Source organism: Argentina silus (assembly GCF_951799395.1).
Source record: "Argentina silus genome assembly, chromosome: 10".
Lineage (NCBI taxonomy): Eukaryota > Metazoa > Chordata > Actinopteri > Argentiniformes > Argentinidae > Argentina > Argentina silus.
In genome coordinates this window covers 8,106,706-8,130,098 of record NC_139664.1, presented here as the reverse complement: position 1 = coordinate 8,130,098, position 23,393 = coordinate 8,106,706, and the positions used below count along the sequence as shown (strand labels likewise).

The window sequence follows — 23,393 nt, the reverse complement described above, 5'->3', positions numbered from 1 at the left end:
AGAGGGAGGGAGGGAGGGAGGGAAGGAAAAGGGGAGGGAGGGAGGGAGGGAGGGAGGGAGGAGGGGGGCAGGTAGGGTAGAGCAGGAACAGACAAGACATCACAAGATGTTCCATGTGATAGAGAGCAGAAATCCGATTAAAGGGATACTCTTTTCTTGTCTGCTCTACCATAGAGAAAGCCTTTGGTTTTGGGAAAACGCCTTTGGTTTTCTGACACGCCTGGAATGTTGGAAAGCCCCTGAATTCTAACCAATGTCGATTTTGCCTACTGTAACAGTACTATAACCATACTGTCATACAGCATTCAACCCACAGAATTATAACCACAAGAGGGGGCACTCCCCTATATGAACTGGGATTATATAGGGAGCGCCATGTAGTCAACTTTCTTCATCTTCTGTGATTTGAGTGGGTGTAAATCATATATTTGTGATTCACTGCCACCTGCTGTGATGGAGTGTAGTATCAACTCATTTCCAGTGTCTCAAGTCAGTTATTTATTTATTTATTGGTACCAGTAGATGGCGGCATTCCACTGAAACTGCATATACAATCTATACATAAACTTATTGAAGACAAAGACCATGTGTTGATCCAATTGGCTGAAGCCTTCCCTGCTCATAGGAAGTCCCACCCTAGTTGACTATATGGCGTTCTGCTCACAGATGCAATGAATGGGAAAGATAGCCAGAGCCTACTCTGTGTATCTCTATTCTACCTAAGATCCTAGTGTGCGTTCAGTAGCAGCTAACGCATTGGCTAGCTGTGCAACATCTAACAAAAAATACTGTCTGTAGTTACTTAGCATAATTGTCTGGCGAAGATCTTTTGTTTATATCTCTGTGGTGTGGGTGACTGAAATACATGCAGTTTGATGATGCCGCAGGGCATTCCGAATGAATACATTTTTCGACTCAGTGCACTACATAGTTCCCTGGGCAGGAACACAGCCCTACTCTTTCTGGCTCTTCCTCAAGTCTGTGTGATGCTGCCCCCATGTAGTTAATACAGTAACAACACAATCTGTCAATGCCAATATGTAAGTTGTCCTCACTCCAACCCCCCCCCCTCTCTCTCTCTCAGTGCCATCTCAAGTCCCCATGCTGCACCAGCTGAGCAGAGCTCCAGACTCCATTACGTTGTCCTGGCCTCAGCCTGATAGACCCAATGGAGACATCCTGGAGTACCAGCTCAGATACTACGACAAGGTACGGACAGCAAGCACGCACCACACACACACACACACACACACACGCAGGCGTGCACACATACACACACACGCAAACAAACACGTGGGCACTAAAAACCCCACTTAATTACATTTTCTCTCTCCCTCTCTCTCTGTCTCTCTCTCTCTCTCTCTCTCTCTCTTTCTCTCTCTCTCTCTCTTTCTCTCTCTCTCTCTCTCGCAGGGTTCAGATGAGGACAGTGCGGTGAGTGTGTTTAGTGAGACTAACACGGTGACAGTCAACTCTCTGGCTCCAGGCTCCATCTATGCCTTTCAGATCAGGGCCCGCAATGAGAGAGGTTATGGTCCCTACAGCCACACCATCTACTTCACTACTCTGGCCCTGGGTATGTTTGTCAATTCTAATTCATCTTTTATTCACCCAGTTGAGTCAGTCATTGAGATAGATTGCTCTTAAAGGACAGGACAAGAGGCAACAATACAAGAGGCAACCTTTCTCTCTCTTTTTTCTCAGAAGAGCGTTCAAAACAGATCCAGAATCGGCTGCCTCTGTTGGTCGGTTCCATAATGGGCGGGGCAGCCTTCCTCCTGGTCGTGGTGGCGATTGTGGTTGTGTTCGTGTTCCGCAGGTGAGTGGTCTAAACGCAGTCACTCTCAGTCTCACTTACACACACACACACACACACACACACACACACACACACACACACACACACACACACACACACACACAATGCATCTGTTGTCTTATACTGTACACACACTTTGTGTTTTGTCATAGTAAGAGGAGGGAGAGTCCCTACAGTGACAGACTCCAGAGGTACATCAGTAACAGAGGTGAGTGTGTGTTTGTGTATTTGTGTGTGTGTGTGTGTGTGTGTGTGTGTGTGTGTGTGTGTGTGTGTGTGTGTGTGTGTGTGTGTGTGTGTGTGTGTGTGTGTGTTCATCTCTGGAACTAGACCTGTTCAAGCCTCTATGAGCTCAATCATCAGTACTGCTCACCAATGGTCAGCATGCATTCTCATAAACCTTCCCCCTACCTCACCCGCTATCCATGTTGATTATCTGACCATCGTGTGTGATATTATCAAGCACACACACACACACACACACAAGTCAACCCTTTTCCTATGGCGTTGTTGGCATGTTGTGGAATAGGTCACCTCTGTAGTGCACTAAAGTGGAGAATGGAGGCAGTGACCTTGTCTAATACGCATTACCCCTGGGGCAGAGGGAGAAAGAGAGGGATGGGGGGGGATGGGGGGAGGGGGGGTGAAGAGAAATTAGACGGAAAGACAGAGGGGGAGAGAAGCAAAGGAGATATGGGGGAGAAAGATATATATGGGGAGAGTGGAGGAAATTACATTTCTGGTTGTGTCCAAAAGCATCCTGTTCCTATTCATCTATGCTAATAGCTCATCATGTAGCAAAGCCTAATCCGTTGACAGGGCTTTGAACCATACTTGTTACTGTCAAAGGCCAATAACATACAGGACACAGAGACAATCATGGATGGCTTTTATATGCTAACGTGGTTTCTCTCTGTTAATGCATTGTGTTTTACGGTTGGCAGGTGGGGTGAAATACTATGTGGACCCTTCTACCTACGAGGACCCCAGTGAGGCGGTCAAAGAGTTTGCCCGCGAGATAGACCCATCTCACCTCAAGATCGAGGAGGTGATTGGTGCAGGTAGGAGTCCTATTTATGCAAAGCACATATGACTTCATACTTAAACTTCCAGTTGAGCTGAATTTCAAGCTCAAAAGATGATGCATAAAACAACAATACAAAACAAAACAACACAAGGCAAAAACTTCAAATCCCCTCTCCCCTCTCCGCTCTCAGCCCAGTTTGGGGAGGTGTCTCGGGGGCGGTACCGCCCTCTGAACCGTAGGGAGGTGGTAGTGGCAGTTAAGACGCTGCGTTGGGGCGTAACAGAACGGGAGAGGGGGGTGTTCCTGACCGAGGCAGGGGTACTGGGCCAGTTTGACCACCCCAATGTGCTGAAGCTTGAGGGAGTGGCCACCCACAGCCCTCCTGAGAGGATCATCACTGAGTTCATGGAGAACGGACCATTGGACGCCTTCCTCAGGGTGAGACTACCAAGAACTACATCTCCCATTGACATCATGTTTGAGAACTAAGGAACGACAAGTTACAATAACTGATTAATCATGGTGATTGATTTTAATATTATCTCTCCCAACCTCTCTCTTGCTCTCCTGATCACCCTCCCCCACCTCTGCCTCTTTCTCTGCCCCCTCATTCTCTTCCTCTCTGCCTTATCCCCCTCTCCATCCCTCCATCCTGGTCTCATCTCTCAGGAGAATGAAGACCAGTTCAGTGTTCTCCAGCTGGTGGGGATGGTGAGGGGGGTCGGGGCAGGGATGCGCTACCTCTCTGAGAGGAACTTTGTTCACCGCGACCTGGCGGCTCGGAACGTCCTGGTCAACTCCAACCTGGTGTGCAAGGTGTCCGACTTTGGGCTGTCACGCCTAATGAAGGGCCTGGACCACAACATGCCCACCTACACTGCCTCACTGGTGCGTGCTGGGAAATGTATTTTTTTCTGCCTATAGAATTAACTTTACATGCATGATGAAGTTTAGTTTGCAATCTTCATTCCTAATCCCTTGCTCCTTCTCTCCCTCCTTCAGGGCAGCAAGATCCCTGTCCGATGGACGGCCCCTGAGGCCTTCCAGCATCGCAAGTTCAGCTCGGCTAGCGATGTCTGGAGCTTTGGCGTGCTGATGTGGGAAGTGATGTCATACGGAGAGCGGCCATACTGGGACATGAGCAACCAGGAAGTGAGTCGACGGGAGATCGAAGCAGGAATGGGGGCAGCCATGTTTAATTGATAAGGACAAGCAGAGAGAAAACACACAGGCATCTGAACAGAATAGAAAATCATCTCTAACTGCTCCAGAACAGCCTCTATGGCCTTTCGAAGTAGGGCAGATTGTCAACAACCAGGCTGTTATTGATACGCTTTCCCCCTTTCTTTCTCCCACTCTCTTCTCTCTCTCTCCTTCTTACCTTCCTCTTTCTCTCACCCTCTCCTTCTATCACCTCCTCCCCCTCTCTATCTCCCTTTATCACCTTTCTCTGTCTCTCTTCCATCCCTCACCCCCCCTCTTTCTGTCTCTCCCCCCTTCCTCCTACCTTCTATATACTAGGTGATGAAGGCAGTAGCAGACCAGTACCGTCTCCCGGCCCCCCACAACTGCCCACCTGCGCTCCACTCCCTGATGCTGCAGTGCTGGCAGGCAGAGAGGGGGACTAGGCCTGGCTTTGACACCCTCCTCTCCTCCCTGGACAGGCTCATACGACACCCAGCCTCTCTCAAGGCTGAGCACCCCCGGTGAGACTACAGATCCCAGCAGCCTTTGCTTTCAAAATTCAAACATGTGATATGTGTTCTTAATGCTATTCTGACTTATTCAAACTTGATCTCCCCCTCATTCTAACTTCAGCTCAACCCAACCACTGCTCAGCCCCACCCCCACAGACCTGTCGTCCGTGGCGACGGTCAGTGATTGGCTGACGGCACTGAGGATGGACAGATATAAGGACGAGTTTGAGCGAGAGCACTTGGACACGCTGGACAGAGTCAGCAAGCTCACTATGGAGTGAGTCCTGCTCTTTGATTTCTGTATCAATTAAGTTACTTTCTAATATAATTATGTATTACTTACAGATTAGTGCAACTCACCTTTATACTTTTTGCTCTCTCTCTCTTTCTCTTTCTCTCTCTCTCTCTCTCTCTCTCTCTCTCTCTCTCTCTCTCTCTCTCTCTCTCTCTCAGGGATGTACAGAAGCTGGGGGTGAACCTTCTGGGGCACCAGAGGAAGATCGTCAACGCAGCACAGCAGCTCAGAAACCATCTCACCCAGGGCCAGGTGGAGGTGTGAGGCCTACTTATAAACTGGGAAAGCCATGGTGCTGTTTCACTATTGTCAGCTCCAGTATTCCGTTCTAAGGCCATTATTTTCAATTGAACCCATTTCCTACCCAATTTTGAGAATATCACCATTGAGGGTTGATGAGTGAATTTTGGTTGTCTAATAATATCTTTAACCATACATTGGAGCTGGGAGTAGTGACCGAATACAACTTCACTTTCCCACAAATCACCTGAGGGGAACATATGAAGCAACAGAGAGGTGCACTATGGGAGCTGCAGTCCAAACCCAGTGAGGTCAGACAGGAGTGTTGCTGAGGAGCAGGAGGATCTGAGGAAAAAAAAAGTCTTCAAAAATGTGTTTTATTTCACTTGTTCGCTGTTGTTTGCCTTCTCTCTTACCCAGCCTATAACCCTACCTCTCTTCTCCTCCTCTCTTTCTCTCACTCCCACGTTGTTTCACCACTGTACCTCCCTCACTCTTTCACTCGTAAGTCTCACCACCATCATTGGATATTATAAAGAAAAAAAAACAATGACAATGTATTTTTTACAAGAACGTAGGGATCTCCCATCACAAGCAATTGCAGAGACAATCAAAACAAGACTGTTTTTACTGATAAATGTTGATATCGTGGACATTGTTTGATTATTTGTTGTAAGCTACATCACCTCCTCTGTACTGAAGTCGGCACATTGCCTTAGGTTAGCCTGGTCACTTTTAGGGGGGTTATACCATTAGACGTGACAAAAGGGGGGTGCAGTTACAGTAAAGTCCTGGTGGTCCTGGAGTCATGCACAATTTAGAGCCAAATTGTCAAATCTCACATCACTTTTCCAAAGTGGATGTTACTGTAAGCAACAGAGAAAGAGAAATAAAAAAAAAATGAAATAGTGGTTATTAAACTAACAGTAAAACCTACAGTAAGCAGGTTTAGATTTAGGTCTTTGTTTTGAGAAAAGTCCTGGTGTTGGAGCAAAGTGAGTCTTCCCCCGATAGAAGTCTTCTAGAGAACAGACTGCTGAGGTCTATACTGTAGGTATTATATCTTAGAGAGCAGCCCTGGGTGTACTACTACACCACACTCTAACCTGGTGTATAAAGGGGTTTCAGGTATAACTCACCTTAGCCGCTGTACACACACAAGACGATAGATCTAGGACTCCATAGCACTCAGAGGCTGGAACAGCACCCCCTCTATGTGTATATTTCACAATTCACATCCTTTTATTTGATAGGTAGAGTAAGTCACTGAGTCATTTGAGCATTGTGAATGTGAAATCGGTTAACTGGACAATAACTGAGTGATCTGATTGCCAATGGAAGTAAGGAAGGAGAGGTTATGCTTTGTGAGTATTCTGTGTCTGTTACTGTGTGTGTGTGTGTGTGTGTGTGTGTGTGTGTGTGCGTGTGCGTGTGCGTGTGCGTGTGCGTGCGCGCGCGTGTGTGTGTGTGTGTGTGTGTGCTGTATATGATGCTGTGTGTGCGTGTGTGTATGCTGTATATGAGGCTACTGCGTGTGTGAGTGTGAGTGTGTGTGTGTGTGTGTGTGTGTGCATACTCTATGGTGTGTACACAGATGTCTGTGAGTGAGTGTGTATCGGATGTGTGTATGAAACGTATGTATAGTGTGTGTGAGGGTATGCATTTGAATAAATGTGTTTATTTGTACAAGTGTTCACCACTATTCCACAATTGTGCAAATTTGTAAAATAAAGAATATGATTTTATTTAAAGCATTGCATCTGCCTAAATTGCATCCTCCTATGTATTGTATTGTATAATTAGTTACATCTAATCAAATGTTTAACTCTATCCAAACTACTCTAAGAGATCACCTTTAAATCTAAGAGAATGAACTTCATGTTCCACTTTGTCCCATAAGAATCCCCAGCTCAGCACATTTCTCTAGAATCTGAGACAGTGATCTGTTGAGTTCAGCAGTAGACAGAGAGAGAGAGAGAGAGAGAGAGAGAGAGAGAGAGAGAGAGGGAGAGAGAGAGAGAGAGAGAGAGAACAGCCGCTTGTCTCCCAGATCTCCTGATGCCATCCGATTTGATCTGACATGAGGGCCACTTACAACCTTCAACACATTTCTGTCAGTCTGTCTAACCTGACTCTCTCGCACTATACACAATTACATAAATGATGACAAATGGATAAATAGAGGCCTGTCTTGAAAAAGCCTTGACGCTGAAACAATAGAACATTTCCTTTTAAGCCCCATGTCTTTGTTATAGTACGAATGTAGTGTTAACCTTGTGGAGCTAACTACTTTATTTCTCTCATTTATTATCTATTTTACACCTTGATTTTACAAGATGGTGGTGTAGGACATGATGTACAGTAGGTCATACACACATAAAGTACATGCACCCCAAAATAGCCCAAACACACAAACCACAAAGTTAACTTGTTAGGGTGTTATTGTGCCTTTACAAATACATTAACACACTGTAACCACTGGTCTTCATGATAGTACTTCAGCATGGTGCTTGGTATGTGGTAAATAGCTATTAACTCAACAATACCAAATGACTCCTTTACTCAGGTCCATTACCAAAGCCTATATCCTACACTGTCCTCATAAGAACGTGTTTATACTCTAACACTGAGGTTAAGCAGCCTCTTACTCACAATCTATATATGGTGCACCAACATACCTGAACACTACTGTGGCAAAACTGTTATACTATGCTGTGTAATGTATGCTATTGTGTTGTTATGAATGGTAATCACAATATGTTCAAATTAACTTTGTATTGATTTAAGATTTTGAGTTTCAGACTTTCTTCTCTTCAAAGCTATAAAGCTATTTTCAAGCCTATTCCCTGTGTGTGTGTGTGTGTGTGTGTGTGTGTGTGTGTGTGTGTGTATCGGATGTGTGTATGAAACATATGTATAGTGTGTGTGAGGGTATGCACTTGAGTAGATGTGTTTATATCCCTGTTGTTTTTGTTTGAAGGGGAAAACCATACCCTCTGACAGGCTTACACTGCATTGCCTACCCAAGCATTATGGTCTTTGTCATGTGACAATTACCATGTTGTTGACTTCTTCTGATACACTGAATGTAGATCACTATCATTGTGACTGGGAGGCTGCTGCTTGTGGCTTGATGTAGGCCACTGTGCATCAGAGTGAGCAGGTAGAATAGGTAGTTGTTTGAATGGTTTTACTTTGCAATTTGCAAAATAGAGCACACTAGAAACCAATTTAGCCAAACTTATTAGCAGAGTAAGACATTCTTACGAATGAAGATGTTGGCCTGACTCCAACATGGGTCAGGGCTAGGGTCAAAATACGTTCATACTTAATATCTAGACAAGTGTGTGACTATTCTCTTGCGAAATGGCTAGTCTTGTCCTTCCAAATCCCAATGAAAGATGCCTGGACGTCCAAGACTTCTAAATGGCTATAGGGGATAACATAACTTTATATTGTCACTATGGCAGTGTGACTGATTTTCACTATGTCAACATTATCCTGCATCGGAGACAAGCCAAGGCCCAAAGGCTGACACAGACTGACAGACACATTTCAAGGTAACTTCACCTCACACACACATTTGGTTTTGGTTTTCAGTTGCAAATCAGCAACAAGGCAACAGAAAAGTCAGCGACTTTCAAACCAGTTACTAGATGGTTCACTTGGATTAATGACCAAAAAGTGTTGACTGTCATGATGTTGCAAATTTTTTTCATGGTGGTTATGCAGGTATTGAAAATGAACCATGGGGGCAGTTTGTGGAACGTGAACCTGTCTCTTAGTTTTGGCCAGGGTCAAATCAAGCAATGCCAGATCAGTGCTAGAGTCCTATTGAAATAGGCTACTGTAAAAAAATAATAATAATAATAATAATAATAATTCTTCCTTCTTTTAGCATTGTGACTGCCAATGGCCCCTGGTCCTAGCACAGATTTGTTTTTCTTATGATGACTGTATCATATAGGATAGTATAGGATGTAATGTATAGATGATTCACTTACTTAGACAAATGTACTTGTTGTAAGTCGCTTTGGATGAAGGCGTCTGCTAAATGTCTAAAATGTAAATGTAATGTAAATGTAAAGAATTCCATTCACCTGCCATTTGTCAAGATCCTAGTCTCAACAACCAGGATACTGTTAATGGAGTTCCACACAGGACCACACACCTATTATTACAAACCTTACCCCTCCCTTACACCTATCTGCCCCTCCTTCCTCTTTCTCTCCAGCCATCCTCCACTTGTCCTCCTCTCCAAATATCTCCTCCCTCATTTTCCCCTCACATATAAAGGTTCAGACCTGTGAATTTCTCTCCTGTCATCATATGAGTGTGGTGTACCAGGTGAGGCATTAGCAGACAACCATGTCACAGTGGAGGATTACCTGTCATCGTGTGTAAAGGCAAGTGCTAAACTTTATACAATATGGTATAAGAAAATAGAATAGAATAAAAAATAATAGAAACACAATGTCTAAGAGTAAGCTATTTTAATCATGGGTTACCCCAGGGTCATTCTACACAAATGGTGCAAATGATGCATAGTTGAAAACTTTGATAAAGTCTACTAAAGTCCAATATAGTGGAAAAAAGCTTTTACTTACTAATGGATGGGATTCATTTCATATGCGTCCAACTACTGATCTTCTTGAATGTTGTATTATTCATTTATTTGCATTATATAACAGCAGTTTCGGTAGTGGCATGACGGTTTTGGTTGTGACTACAGTGCTTTAAGCATGGTCATAGTATCATATCAACATAAATACACAGCTGGTGTAGTTTAATTTTTTTTTAAAACACTTGAAAAGGGACTTTTGGCTCTCTCTGCAACTGCCAATTAAGTCTACTAGCAATACTGAATCATTGTGTCACATAGATGCAAATTATCTATACATGTAATATCAACATAGAACATTTAAGCTTTGAATTAAATGTTAATAATGTGACAGGTCAGGTGGTCAAGAATTTCTCAGGTCCTTACTCATTACCACGATCACTCCTTTCAGGCAGATCCTCCTTATTAGAAAATGGCTCCGCCCCTAGCCAGATCAGCATCGGGCGAGCTCAACCATTGGTGGAGCCAGCTGAGGTTCCGTCTACAGAACAGGAAGAGCTGGAATGAGATGCTGGATGAAACGTTTCTGCTCCAGAGCAAACAGTGAGAATCTCTTATTCATCAAAAACCATTACAATCACTGACAAGTTATGTATACTATTATAACACTACAAGTCTCACAGTCGGCCCCCCTCCCTCCCTCTCCCTTTCTCTCATAGGACTAATGACATACCTCTCTTCTTTGCTGCCAAAGAGAACAGTGTGGGTTGCATAAAGAAACTTCTGAGCTGTGCCTCCACCAATATTTTTGAGAGGGGTGAGTCTGTCAGGTACATTTGTATGAAACAATAAACCATTTCAGTGTATATTAGTAGTCAAATAGGCACCATTTTAGCGTTCACAACTGTGTGTTCACTCTGTGTTCATGTGTACATTTATATCCTGTGTGTGTGTGTGTGTGTGTGTGTGTGTGTGTGTGTGTGTGTGTGTGTGTAGGTGCCCTGGGAGAGACAGCGCTGCACGTAGCTGTTCTGAATGATAACCTGGAGGCTGCTGTGGCTCTTATGGACGGAGCTCCTGAACTCATCAATGAACCCATGACCACTGACCTCTTCCACGGTACTGACACACACACACACACACACACACACACACACACACACACACACACACACACACACACACACACACACACACACACACAATGTCTCTCTCTCTATCTCTCCACCCTAACCCACTCCTTCTCTCCCTCTTTCTCTCTCTCTCTCTCTCTCTCTCTCTCTCTCTCTCAGGCGTGACTCCTCTCCACCTCGCCGTGGTGAATCAGAACATTAACCTGGTCCGTCATCTGATTAGTCGAGGGGGTGATGTGGCCATGCCCAGAGTCACAGGGATGTACTTCAGGAAGAGAAGAGGAGGGCTGCTGTACTACGGTATATATAAAATAGGGGTGAATGAAGTGTAGTGTAATAAGCAGAGATGTGCACTTTGGGAAACGTGGTTCTAAGCTGCCCATACTTGGACTGCAGGTGAGCACATCCTGGCGTTTGCTGCCTGTGTGGGGAATGAGGACATCATATCTATGCTGATCAATGCAGGAGCCAGCACCAGGGTCCAGGACTCCTTCGGTATGGAGTACACCTCTCTTTCCTCCCCCTCTTCTTCTCCCTCCTCTCTACACCGTTTGCCATTGACACTGTCTCTGTCTCTCTCTTCCACATTCCATCATCCACATTTTAACCCCCCCCCCCCACCAGGTAACACAGTACTACATATCCTGGTCCTGCAGCCTAATAAGACCATTGCATGTCAGGCTATAGACCTGTTGTTGGCACGTGATGTGGAGATGGACCGGCCTGTGCCACTGGATATGGTGCCCAACTACCGCGGCCTCACACCCTTCAAAATGGCTGCCAAGGAGGGAAACATTGTGGTGAGGAGCACAGGAGCACAACAGAGAAATATTAGGGAGGGTTAGATAATTTAACTAATCCTATGTTATCTCTCTCTCTCCCTGTCTCTCTCTCTCTCTCTCTCTCTCTCTCTCTCTCTCAGGCGTTCCAGCACCTGGTCAATAAGAGACGGGTGGTCCAGTGGAGCCTAGGACCTTTGACCTCTAACCTCTATGACCTCACAGAGATAGACTCCTGGGCAGACGACCTCTCAGTTATGGAGCTCATAGTGGGCAGCCAGAACAGAGAGGTAGTTGTTAGTTGTTATATCCCAACTATCACACTATATGTTTATGGTCTGTATGAGCAGACTTAAGAGATAAGTTATCTGCTCTTCTCACCTCCTCCTCCTACTGCTCCTCCTTTTCCTCATCCTCTTCTCTCATCCAGGCAAGGAGAATACTGGAGGTGACCCCTGTTAGGCAGTTAGTCAGTCTCAAGTGGAACCTCTATGGAAAACACTACTTCAGGTAACATACACCCACAGACACAAACACAGACACACACACACACACACACACAGACACACACACACACACACACACACACACACACACACACACACACACACACACACACACACACTGTTCATCTTACTTCATCTCAAGTGATCTCTAATCTTACTGTGGTCATGCCCTAATGTTGATTCTAAAATGTTGTCATACTGTATGTGTGTGTCTTGTTGTGATATTGTTGTTGTGGTAATGTTGTTGTTGTGGTTTTGGGCAGGTTGTTGCTGCTGTTGTACCTCCTGTACATTGGTACCTTCACACTCTGTTGTGTATATCGCCCCCTGAGGGATGCTCCAGAGAATTACTCTCTATCTGACATGGACAGAACCATCCGTGTACAGAAAACGCTGAAGGTAGGGTAGACTTTGTGGCGTGTGTGTGTGTACGTATTTCTGTGTGTTTGTCTGCTTGTGTGTATCCTGGGTCTGTATGAAGGCCTAATGTGTGAGTGTGTTTGTGCCTTAGGAGAGTTATGTGACGTATGAGGACAGCCTGCGCTTAGCAGGAGAGATGATCAGTGTTCTAGGAGCCCTGGTCATTCTGCTACTGGAGGTGAATAGAACATACCTACCTACCATACAGTAGGCTTGCATTCCTATTGAAACACTGACATCTAATTATACATTTACATTTTACACACATTATTACAGAAACACATTCTTACATCAATTTGTAGAAAAAAAAACCATTTGATTCTGATGACAATGTTGGTGGGTATAATCTGTGTGTTTCCCAATTCCTCAGATCCCTGACATTCTGAGAGTGGGGGCCAAGCGCTACTTTGGACAGACTGCCCTGGGGGGTCCCTTCCATGTCATACTGTAAGCCAAGGACAATGACATATTTGTCAGACATACTTTTAATGTATAGTGGTTTCAGTGAACATCATGTAATGTGGCCCAAATCTAACATGGTAAATAGTTTTTTTTATGCTCTCAGCTAATCCCAGTCCCCCTGTTGTTATGGTTATTTATTCAGTATAGGCTACGCCTGCCTGGTGGTGCTGCTGTGTGTGTTCAGAGCCAGCGAGGTGCAGGGCGAGGCGGTACTCATGGCGGTGTGTCTGGTACTAGGATGGAGTAACGTCATGTTCTTCGCTCGCGGCTTTCAGATGCTCGGGCCTTACGTCATCATGATACAGAAGGTAGGGCCAGTGATATGCAATGTGAGGAGTATACACTAAATAGAATACCCTGTGAGAAGTATACAAAGTAAGCTATACCTGGAGAGTAGTTTAGGAGTAGTATACAGCACTATGTACTATGTACAATACTGCTTATAGGAGTAGAACCCTGTGTGGGAACAATGATAACATAACACATGTTTTGTTTTCTGTTTGGAAGCCTCTGTTCTGATGAGGTTTGGTTGGTTTGGTTGGTGAGCTTTTGCTTCTCAGAATTGAATTGTGTGTGTCTCATTTCCTCCTAGATTATATTTGGAGACCTGACCAAGTTTATGTGGCTGAGTTTCATTGTGCTCATGGGTTTTTCCACCTGTGAGTAAACCCTGTGATTTATTGACATTTCAAACAAGTATTTGCTGACAGCTATAATAGACTAAATGAAACTTCAATTGATTGTCTCCCTCTCCCCCTTCCTCCCTCGCTCTTTTCCTACTCTCCCTCCCTCCATCCTCCACTCTCCCCCATCAGCTCTGTGGATTGTGTATATGACCCAGGACCCAGAGGCTATCCCTTCATACCGTTCTTTCCCGATCACTCTGTTCTCTCAGTTTGAGCTGAGTGTGGGTCTCATAGACCTGCCAGTAGACCACACGATCGCAACGCCCCCTATCGTCCACGTGCTGCACTGCGCTTTCTCAGTGGTCTCCTATATACTGCTGCTCAACCTGCTTATAGCCATGATGAGTGACACACACTGGAGAGTGGCTCAGGAGAGAGATGAGCTCTGGAGGACTCAGGTAAACACACACACACACACACACACACACACACAAACACACACACACACAAACACACACACACGTTCTCTCTATCTCTCTCTCTTTCATACACACACACACACAGACACACACTTCCCCTGCTGTACATGACAAAACTCTTAAATGCCCAGTTTTATAATGCACTATATTGTTATTTGGTTTGTTATTAGAGAAGTCAAAAAACCTCTGCTATGTGAATTAAATCAAATGAACTTGAACTTGAACTTTAACCCTGATATGACCTTCCTCTCCCCTGCCCCTCCATAGGTGGTAGCCACTACACTGATGCTGGAGAGGAGACTCCCCCGCTGCCTGTGGCCTCGGCTGGGAGTGTGTGGTCTGCTCTACGGCCTGGGAGAGCGCTGGTACCTCCGGTAAGACAGCACCAAACTGGAAGAAGGTTTACAAATATGGGTGTTCTCAAGGGTACTGAGCCTTACTTTGTCTCCTTTGCAGGGTTGAGGAACGTAACGACCCACTGGTGCAAAAGATGCGTCGTTACATCAGTGCCTTCTCCAAGGATGATGATCATGAGACTCAGAAAACAGACATGTCAAAAGGACCAATCCCAGGAAGTCCCCCGATCAGACCCAAACATAGGGGTGGGTTCAACCTAAACAGGAAGTCCCTAACAGGCTGGCAGTTGATTCGCCACAGCGCTCTTGGTTTGGACATGGAACAGGAAGAGCCTGAAGACGACCAGGAAGTCAGATATGTCTGAGAGACACTTATAAAGACTATTGAGATGTATAATATTCAGGTTACTGTATATGGTCATATAAAATGTGTGGTGCAATCATTTTATGCAGTATTATGTGGAGAAAGATACTATTTTATATAAGATAGAGTTGAAACAATAGATGTATTATAAACTTGACTACATATCGTATGCCAATGATTTCAAGTAATGCATATGAACACTTTTTATGTAAGACAAAAATTATCATTTAAACATACCACAAAACAAATTAACCTATTTTTCCGTCTACCATTATTCTTTATTATTAATTGTCAATGACTTAGACAAGTTACACACACGTTACATAATCATATCTTAAGTAGAAAATGATTGAACATAAGAAAATATGTTGTTGAAGTGCAAGTAGGCATGAAGATCATTACATTCATAATGCGCTTTGAGATTATAAAAATGAAAAAGCATGTTACAAATTAAATGTCTTAATATTCATTAGAAAATGTTTAGAAAGATCATAAAGCTACCATTCTGTATTGTCAGATTTCATTGTTCTTCACAAGGCATACAGCAGTAATGATTATATCTAGCTTTAACATTGATAATATCTGTATGTCTACTACTGAATTAGACGCATGGATTATGATGTGCAATCATGGTTGAAAAGGCTATTGATGGAGTGTAATCATGGTTGAAAAGGCTATTGAATATGAATGAAAGACAAAAGTCAATCTAAACAGTGGTCAGCTACTCATGTTCCAGGTAGAACTTGTCCTGGCTTAGCCACAGATCTAGGACAAGTTTAACCCTCCCTAAAAATGCCCTTCAATCAGCGCCCAGACATAACCTCGCCCTACTCTGCTAGGATGCTTGGGCTCTGAGTATGGCCTAGTGTGTCCTTTAGACCCCCTTCTGGCAGATGTAGGGACTGATGTAAGAGCAGATTGTGGAGCTCCAGTTCTCATTGAACAGCGCTCTGCCCATCAGTAACCCACAGTCTCCCTGGTTGGTGGTGCTTCCCCAGTAACTGTGAGAGGAGAGGGAAGAGCAGTGGTTTAACATGAGGTTACAAAACCATTGCTGTGGCAAAGATGTGGTTTGAAGTTCATTTGGTCAGCACTAGATCTATATCCTATAGAATTGTGTTTGAGTACAATATTTGCAATTTCACTGTGGTAAAGAGCAGATTATTGGAACCAAAAGAATCCTGCACACAGTGGGACTACCTTTGGTACACTATAGGTGATGGATTTTTTTTATGCCAATGTAATTGCAGTTTCCCAGGAAAGGATTTGAGTAAAGACCTGTTTCCCCTGTTCTCTCACCTCTCTCCCAGTGTCGTGTGGTTGACCCAGGTCCACTTTCTGGCTTTGTACCTCAGGCCGATCCAGTACATCAGGTCTCCCTTTGTTGTCAGCCAGTTCTGAAATAATGTATTTTTTGTTATGTATGATGATGTATGATGATTTGGCAATAGTAATACTGGGTTAGCTTAAGTTGGATTAGTTACTACCATTACAATGTCACTACACAAAGAACAGAGAAGAGCAGTGAGGTGTGGTGATAACTGAGGTACCGTACCTGCACTCCCTGGTTGGTTATGACGGCCAGATCTCCACCTCTAGTCTTGCAATCCTCCCTGCTCTTGTCCCAGTCCAGCCTGGTTCTGGAGAGGAAGTAGCAGGAGCTCTCATAGTGCAGCCAGCCCTTCTCACAACGGTGGCAGTGAGACTCTGGAAAAGTAAGAACCTTAAGTTACTGGAGTACGGTAGAGCAGCAGGTCACACGACTGAGTAAACACAGATATCAGTAAAACACACAGTTCATGTAAGAAATTTTAAGGAATGGTTCATTATTTTGATATATCTGTGCTGTTGTGGATCGATCCAGATGGTTCTTAAGTGCATATCTGGGTTAGGGGAGACCAGGGATTTAATTCACAGTGGTTGGTTGTCAGTGCTTACAACAAAAAATCTCAAGTGTGCTGTGAGTTGATTTTACATTGATGTGTGTGTCCTCTAGAGATTACCCATGTTATTCATATGCCAGCACTACACAACTTTGAGATAATGACGACTTATGACAAGACACAAAAACAACAGAACAGCAAACCTCTCTCCCTCCCTCCTCATCTGTCATTGTCTTATGCTTTCTCTAAACATCAGTGTAGTTTTTATACACACTACGGAACGCTCACTGTGTTATTACACAGAGAATAGGATAGAACGCAATGCCAAAAGCGGTCGGACCATGGGAATGGGATTTTGAGGGGATAGAGATAGCCTCAAAATAATTTCCCTGCCGAATCACTACAGATAAACTGTATCATTCAATATTTGAATGATTAAAACGTATCTTATCATAAAGTACAATGTCCAGTCAAATGGGGTTAGGGTTAGGGTTATGTAAATTGCAACAAGGTCAAAGGAGATAACAAATTCAGCGTGGGATCTAGCTCTTTACTTTGAATGGGAACACGGGTATGGGAGAAACAGACAGGCTGGGTAACATGGAAAGACATTTTCTTTTTATGACAACCAGCCCCGGTTTCCCCTATGTCCAGCTATTTAAAATAACAAATATGTGTGAAATGGTGAACCGTCCCCTTAATATGAGTTATTAACCAAATACAAGCAGTTCATATAGAAAATGCAGTACCATTATCACAATATTAGTATGTTTTGTAAAAGTAATGCAATTAGTCCAAAAGCATTAGATTAGTAACAGCCAGTGTGTGATAGAGAATAGCAGGTGTAGGTTTGTCAAGTGAAGTCTACAGTGCAGCTCTCTACACTCCAGTGCACGCACCCTGGGTCTGCTGTAGTTGGGTCTGTGGGTGTAGCGCTCTGCATTTCTGGAGGCTGCATTCTTCAGTTGGCGGGAACCGCGTCTCTTTCACCTCTTTTACCTTAATCTCTTTTTCAATCACCTCTTCCCCGAGGCAGATGGCCGGCTGGGTTGGGACTAAAAAATTGAAAAGAAAGGGTGTGTTATAAGAGGATAGCATTACAGTAGCACTGGCTGCCATATCAATGTTCATCCCTGTATCAATGTGTCACTTTATTAATGGCTTATTGTAAGGCCACTTACACCGTAAAGTATCAAAAAGACTGATGAAAAAGCGAATTGGAGTTTTTGTTGTTGTTGCTGTTGTTGTTGTTGTTGTTGTTGTTGTTGTTGTTATGTGAAGACTAAGTTTATTCAAGTTACATTTGTCTGTTTTAAAAGCATAGTTTTGAAAAACAGCCCAAATGCCTACTGTGTGTGACAAATAAGACCTTAAATGTAACTAATTATGCGAGTTTGTATCGTGCGTACTCACATTTTACACAGAGGATAATGATGACGAGCAGTAGAACCAGGCAGATGACGGAGAGGAGTAAACACACCCTGCGGTACAGACGCACGTTCCCAAGAACCTGCAAGTCTAGACAATGTCATGGGGAGAATGATAGACTGTTGACGGTAGGTCGATGCCTTCTTCAGAATCGTCGAACATGTCAAAACAGTAACACATTAAAATCCGTCAACACACGTTTCCGGAACACTCTTACCTGGCTTTTCCTTTAATTCAACCGACAATTTTGCCTTTAAGTCATCCACAAATTTATCGTTCACGTCATTTCCCAAATTACGGCAAAATTTGATATACATCCTGGCTATTCTTTCAGCACGATAGTTTGTAGATTTGTTAACAGCGTCCAGCTCCGTCTGTTGCTGTATTTTTGGCTCCGACTGTTGGACGGCTAAATGCAGTTTTAGGAAATTCTCCCTAGTCTCTATAGCAACGTGCCATTTTCTGATTCATAATGAATTCGTGGAACACAATACTTGGTCTGTCCTTAAATGCTCTCTCTCTCACACACACACACACACACACACACACACATTCTCTCTCTTTAGTGTGTGTGTGTGTGTGTGTGTGTGTGTGTGTGTGTGTGTGTGTGTGTGTGTGTGTGTGTGTGTGTGTGTGTGTGTCAGACAGAGAAAGAGAGAGTTAAAGACACAGCTCATGGATATCTGGACCTTGGAAAGACATTCGGCTCCTATTTAGCCTAAACAACAGATTGGACTGCTATTTCATGGTCTGTTGTAGTGAATTTGCTTGACTATTTTCTGAAACTGTATGATTAGACATTATTCATGGTCACTCTGACCTGTCTGCATGCAGCCAATGTTGGTTAACTGTACAGAAGAGCTATCAAAGAAGGATCAAATAGTCCAAACATTCTGTGGTGCATGTATAAGCAAAAGGCAAGTACACCACAAATACACAATAATAGTACAGTCATGTGTGTCGGAAAGTAGAATTCGGAACTGGGAGATCACTTTCACTGTGGTACTTTTAACTGACTGCTGTCTGTCTCTTTCTATCTCATGCACATACGCATGCATGCATGCACACACACATGTGCACGCACACACACAAACACACGCACACACACACTCTTTTAGTCTCTCTCTATTCCCCTTTTTCTTCTCCTCTTCTTATCTTGTACTGCATATTTCTATGTGTAGGAATATGGCAAATACTACATAAAATGTATATTCTATGAATGTCGATTATAATTATTAAGTGTTGTTATCATTCCAGAAAGTTTATCTCACAGAAAAAAAAAAGGCAAAAAACAGCAATGAACACATAAGAAATACTCTTCATTGCCAAACTCTTATAACGGCTCATACAATTTAATGGATTTTTTCTAAATTTTCTCGTCTGTAAAGTTAAATCTTTACTACTTTTCATGGGACATTTCAGATCTCTGGGTCAGGCCGATGTAACAGTAGTGCTGTAGCCTCATGTACCTGCTTTGTGTCCTGCAGACGGCTTCTCTGGGTAAGTAGCCTCAGCATAAATGTCCTCAGCTGGCTGTTTCAGTTGGGAGTAAACAGTGGATTTCTTCTCCTCAACTATCAGACAGATAGACAGAGAAGTTTGAAGTGGAGCTTGGCCCAAATGCCACTCTTCTGAGCTTTGACTGAGAGAAAATAAGTACTTTTCTCTCACATAGCACAGCAAAACAGCATATACTATAGCCTAACATTCATTCGTATTATTACACAAAATAACACAGAAATGTGAAATGAAATGAGTAAAAATATGTAATTCAGTGGCAACCCCTCAGGCACAAAACATTTGAAATGTGAAATGAAATATGTAATTCAGTGGCAACCCCTTCAAATGTTAACAGTAGTGGCAATTTCAGCACGAAAACATGTTCAAGAGTTGATGTGATGTGATAAAGGTGAAGCCATTTTTGTTTACTTTACCTTCAGTCTCCAACATTCTTTCCCTCTCCTCCTCTTCCACTCTTTCCTCTTCTTTGCTGATCTCCTGCAGCTCCATGATTCTCGTTCTTTCTCTGTGTCTTTCTAACTTTCTATTTCCCTGGAAAGCCTGTTGAAAACCCAACACTGTTACTTATGTAACTTTTCTTACATAAATCCAAAGTGTTTCTGACCCAAGGTCTTTATTTCTGTAGATGTGGCTTTTTGATTGAAATTAAATCTTTAAATTAAAAAAACGTATGCCATACACAAACATCCTACACAAATGTATCTCCCTGCGCAAAAGTAAATTCTCCGTTTCTTATTCTCTGTAACTACTTACACAAAAAACACACAATTATTCACCTAAGACCATGTATTAGTCGAACCTGCCAGTTACTGGTAATACTTCCTCTAAATAACTTAATCTTCTGACTCCGTCTCTTCCCCTCCTTTATAGAAAAGACAGCATTTCATCATACCACCGTCTTGTCAGCACATCTATTTGAGTATTTTGTGATGGGACTTTTATGGGAACATATTTACAGTAACAAGTACTGCAATTGTTCTTTACAGTACATCCAAATTTACAAACCACAACAAAATACACAAATACCTTTTTAATGGAATGGGAAAGGTTTGTGATGTGACAATATGTAAATCCTACAATCATCTTCCCATTCAAAACACACACACACACAATAAATAGGTTTTTACAAAATTAATTAAAAAAATCAGCAGTCCATGCATTTTGGATTTTATTTTCCACAAAAAGTCAATCATATTAATTTACAAAAAAATACTATTTGCATTAAATACAAATGGCAGAGAGAAAGGTGAACATTAAGAGAGCTCTTTCTCCTATTCTTCTCAATCGTTCTTTTACATCATAACTATTTCTTTTTACTCCCCCTCATTTTTATATCACTTTTCTTTTATAAATTCAGAATGTTTCATTGGCATAGTTGAGAGTACACTGAAAAAACATTATGATCACCCCAAAATACTGACAACCTTAACCCTTGTACTGTAACCCATTCCCACCCTGCCCATAGCCCTCTCATCATTACTAAAATCATAAGGAATAATAGTGGTGAAACGTAACAAAGAGCTTATACTTTTGACCCAAACAGCCCTGTCTCCTCTCATCATCTCCCGTCTCTCTCCGCCCTCCTTTTTGCCCTCTCTCAGGCACCGTACACACTCTCATTACTGTAGGTCATGTACAGGAACAGATCTTCTTCATGGTGTTCCTGTAAGGGAAAAAAAAAAGATCAACATCTTTTAAAAATAACAAAGCAGAACTGAGTGCGTGAGTGCATGTGTGAGTGAGTGAGTGAGTGAGTGAGTGAGTATGTTGGGAGTATGTTTACCTCATAAACAGCGGAGAGAGGAGAGCTGGATGGGGGTAGGGAGTTGTTGACGAAAAAGAACAGTGCCTCCTCTGGTCTCATAGACACGCGCTGTCTTATTAGGAAACACAGTTGGCCCACTGAGAGAGAGAGAGTGAGAGAGACAGAGAGAGAGAGAGAGAGAGAGAGATAGACAAATGGTCAGTTTGGGTCATTCAGAACGAAACTGACACATTATCCAGACTTTTGTTTTATATTAAGAGGAAGAGAGACAGGCAGTGGTGGAGGGGGGAGAGGGAGGGGGAGAATATGAAGACAAGATCACGAGTTAAGTCATAGGTTTAGTGACATAAAATCCCATTTTGAAAGAGGAGGGAGACCACTGAGAAAGGAGAGGAAGGAATAAAAGAGTATTAATGAGGAAGAGACAGTCCTATAGGGAGAGTGAGGCAGCCTAGCATCTATCTGATGATTGAAAGAATAGAAAGGGAGAGAGATGAGGACTATGTGAGAAAGATGTCAGATTCACCTGTTAGGTCAGAGGGCACAAGGTACTTCTTCTTGTCCAAGTCAGGTGCTCTCGACCTAGCAGCTCTCTCCACAATGATCTGATTAGGGAGGCAGTGTGTTAATTAATCAGTAGTTACAGAGGTCAGCATTACATATTAAACCCCAGTTGACCGTAATAACCCCAAAATAGCCGAACAGAGCCCAATAACATTACTCTCATAACTTCCTCAAATCATGTGTCTAGACATGGAATTCCAATGCAGTATTATCACAGACTGTAGGCTATCTCAAGTTAAATGCAGCTATTCAAGATGACTGTGGTACTGACCGGTATCTTGTCGGGATGCTTGGCTCGCACTCTCTCGCCCTCCGCTCTCCTCACCTCTAGCGGTACGGAGCGCTGGTACTGGCTGTCCATCTAAAGACAATACACAGGTACGGGTCAACCAGCCATCCCACCAGTAGGGCAGTACCAATACAATGTTCATAATTATTGATATGAGACACAGACTGTAAACATGCTCACTGGAGAATCATATTAGCTAGCAAGTACAGAGTTAAAGATATACAGCCTAGGTCCTCATATTATCTGTCAAACTGTATTTACGTCTCGATGCCTCATGATAGGCCTGCATTTAATATGTATTTACATTGGTATGTGTGATCATAGAGACATATTTTCAAAAACTAAATGCAAATTAAATATTAGACTTGTAAAGGCATAGAAAAAAATGGAGCGGGTTAACACTGTACATTTGCATTCTTAAAAGCATATCATCATATCTGCAGTGCCCAAATGCAATACTGTATACTTTTGGGGAAACAAGTGTGGATATCAAATGTCTAATATGTGGTGGGCTACACAAACAATGGCAAGGTGGGCCATGGCCACGTCAGTAGCTTAGTTGGGTTGGGTTGGGTTAGCTGATGATGGCAAGCTGGCAGCGCCTTAATTGTCAAAAACATGTTTATCTATCTGAACATAGGATCCAAAAGGGCCAAGGCGAGCTAGCTGATCGATAACATTTAGATAGCTCAGTAGTATAACGCAAACTTTTAGCTGAGAGAGCTTGCTAGCATAGCGTGAGACAGCTTTGGAGAGGGAATTCGAAACCACAAGGAAGGAATAAACACACTCACCTTTGGAGCAAAACGGAAAGAAAAACAAACGCTATAGACGCAAATTCAACGATCTTTCCCACCGAGTCTTTGCGTAGCCAATGCTATCATATAATAATTACAAAAACAGTTATTTAGTCGTAATCATGTGTCAAACAGACTTGAATTGGGTTTTTTTAAGATGTCGACGGGTCTACTTCTTCTGCACAGAGACAACAACAAACATTGCAACGCCCCATACTGAGAATTTCGACCAATGACCAGCATTTGTGCAGATGGACAGTTTTTTTATCCATTCAGAGGGGTGAAGAGGCGGGGTTCGAGTTTGTTTACAAAGCTCCCATTGCATTGATAGTGCTGTCATTTAAACATTCTTACCGCCCCTCCCGCCTCAGTTTCGCTTAAA

General features: G+C 43.1%; 4 protein-coding genes across 6 annotated transcripts in view; 2 read left to right on the top strand and 2 right to left on the bottom strand.

Annotated features, from left to right (window-relative positions):
- Positions 1-6,780, top strand: part of ephb6 (eph receptor B6) — a 32,569-nt gene extending 25,789 nt beyond the window's left edge. The window contains exons 9-19 of the mRNA XM_083678081.1: positions 1,085-1,209; positions 1,414-1,576; positions 1,705-1,819; positions 1,972-2,027; positions 2,764-2,880; positions 3,037-3,284; positions 3,516-3,734; positions 3,849-3,998; positions 4,368-4,552; positions 4,665-4,820; positions 4,997-6,780. Of these exons, the coding sequence (XP_083534207.1) occupies positions 1,085-1,209; positions 1,414-1,576; positions 1,705-1,819; positions 1,972-2,027; positions 2,764-2,880; positions 3,037-3,284; positions 3,516-3,734; positions 3,849-3,998; positions 4,368-4,552; positions 4,665-4,820; positions 4,997-5,102 (1,640 nt within the window). The 3' untranslated portion in view covers positions 5,103-6,780. The remainder of the gene's footprint in view (positions 1-1,084; positions 1,210-1,413; positions 1,577-1,704; positions 1,820-1,971; positions 2,028-2,763; positions 2,881-3,036; positions 3,285-3,515; positions 3,735-3,848; positions 3,999-4,367; positions 4,553-4,664; positions 4,821-4,996) is intronic.
- A 2,625-nt stretch (positions 6,781-9,405) lies between these two features.
- Positions 9,406-14,865, top strand: trpv6 (transient receptor potential cation channel, subfamily V, member 6). Its single transcript, XM_083678084.1, has 17 exons — positions 9,406-9,488; positions 10,095-10,242; positions 10,359-10,456; positions 10,636-10,758; positions 10,932-11,072; positions 11,169-11,267; positions 11,397-11,572; positions 11,695-11,841; positions 11,982-12,061; positions 12,321-12,456; positions 12,569-12,655; positions 12,848-12,924; positions 13,082-13,247; positions 13,532-13,598; positions 13,755-14,023; positions 14,312-14,418; positions 14,501-14,865. The coding sequence occupies exons 2-17, from the start codon at positions 10,112-10,114 to the stop codon at positions 14,763-14,765; spliced, it is 2,169 nt and encodes a 722-aa protein (XP_083534210.1). The 5' UTR covers positions 9,406-9,488; positions 10,095-10,111; the 3' UTR covers positions 14,766-14,865.
- A 153-nt stretch (positions 14,866-15,018) lies between these two features.
- On the bottom strand, positions 15,019-20,391 carry LOC310810370 (natural killer cells antigen CD94). 3 transcript variants are annotated; one of them, XM_083678093.1, is made up of 8 exons: positions 20,350-20,391; positions 20,010-20,136; positions 19,545-19,649; positions 18,061-18,165; positions 17,547-17,702; positions 16,320-16,471; positions 16,064-16,161; positions 15,019-15,765 (listed from the first exon to the last, which is right to left on the bottom strand). In XM_083678093.1, the coding sequence occupies exons 2-8, from the start codon at positions 20,083-20,085 to the stop codon at positions 15,639-15,641; spliced, it is 819 nt and encodes a 272-aa protein (XP_083534219.1). In that variant the 5' UTR covers positions 20,086-20,136; positions 20,350-20,391; the 3' UTR covers positions 15,019-15,638. The 3 variants fall into 3 exon arrangements, with proteins under 3 accessions (XP_083534219.1, XP_083534218.1, XP_083534220.1); XM_083678092.1 differs by having other exon boundaries at positions 20,373-20,390; XM_083678094.1 differs by lacking the exons at positions 19,545-19,649; positions 20,010-20,136; positions 20,350-20,391 and adding an exon at positions 18,293-18,617.
- Positions 20,392-20,747: 356 nt separating this feature from the next.
- Positions 20,748-23,199, bottom strand: LOC310810372 (gamma-aminobutyric acid receptor-associated protein-like 1). Its single transcript, XM_083678098.1, has 5 exons — positions 23,009-23,199; positions 22,197-22,286; positions 21,888-21,966; positions 21,380-21,498; positions 20,748-21,259 (listed from the first exon to the last, which is right to left on the bottom strand). Exons 2-5 carry the CDS (start codon positions 22,284-22,286, stop codon positions 21,194-21,196), a joined length of 354 nt encoding a protein of 117 aa, XP_083534224.1. The 5' UTR covers positions 23,009-23,199; the 3' UTR covers positions 20,748-21,193.
- Positions 23,200-23,393: the final 194 nt, after the last annotated feature.

Coding starts and splice junctions, on each gene's coding strand:
- trpv6 (XM_083678084.1), top strand. CDS start 10,112: ATGGCTCCGCCCCTAGCCAGATCAGCATCGGGCGAGCTCAACCATTGG. Junction 12,656..12,847: donor TGGTCATTCTGCTACTGGAG/GTGAATAGAACA, acceptor CCAATTCCTCAG/ATCCCTGACATTCTGAGAGT. Junction 14,419..14,500: donor GGAGAGCGCTGGTACCTCCG/GTAAGACAGCAC, acceptor TCTCCTTTGCAG/GGTTGAGGAACGTAACGACC.
- LOC310810370 (XM_083678093.1), bottom strand. CDS start 20,085: ATGGAGCTGCAGGAGATCAGCAAAGAAGAGGAAAGAGTGGAAGAGGAG. Junction 18,166..19,544: donor GTCTGCAGGACACAAAGCAG/GTACATGAGGCT, acceptor GACATTGTCTAG/ACTTGCAGGTTCTTGGGAAC. Junction 16,472..17,546: donor CCAACTACAGCAGACCCAGG/GTGCGTGCACTG, acceptor TTACTTTTCCAG/AGTCTCACTGCCACCGTTGT.
- LOC310810372 (XM_083678098.1), bottom strand. CDS start 22,286: ATGGACAGCCAGTACCAGCGCTCCGTACCGCTAGAGGTGAGGAGAGCG. Junction 21,499..21,887: donor TGTGCCCTCTGACCTAACAG/GTGAATCTGACA, acceptor TCTCTCTCTCAG/TGGGCCAACTGTGTTTCCTA. Junction 21,260..21,379: donor CTCTCTCCGCTGTTTATGAG/GTAAACATACTC, acceptor TTTCCCTTACAG/GAACACCATGAAGAAGATCT.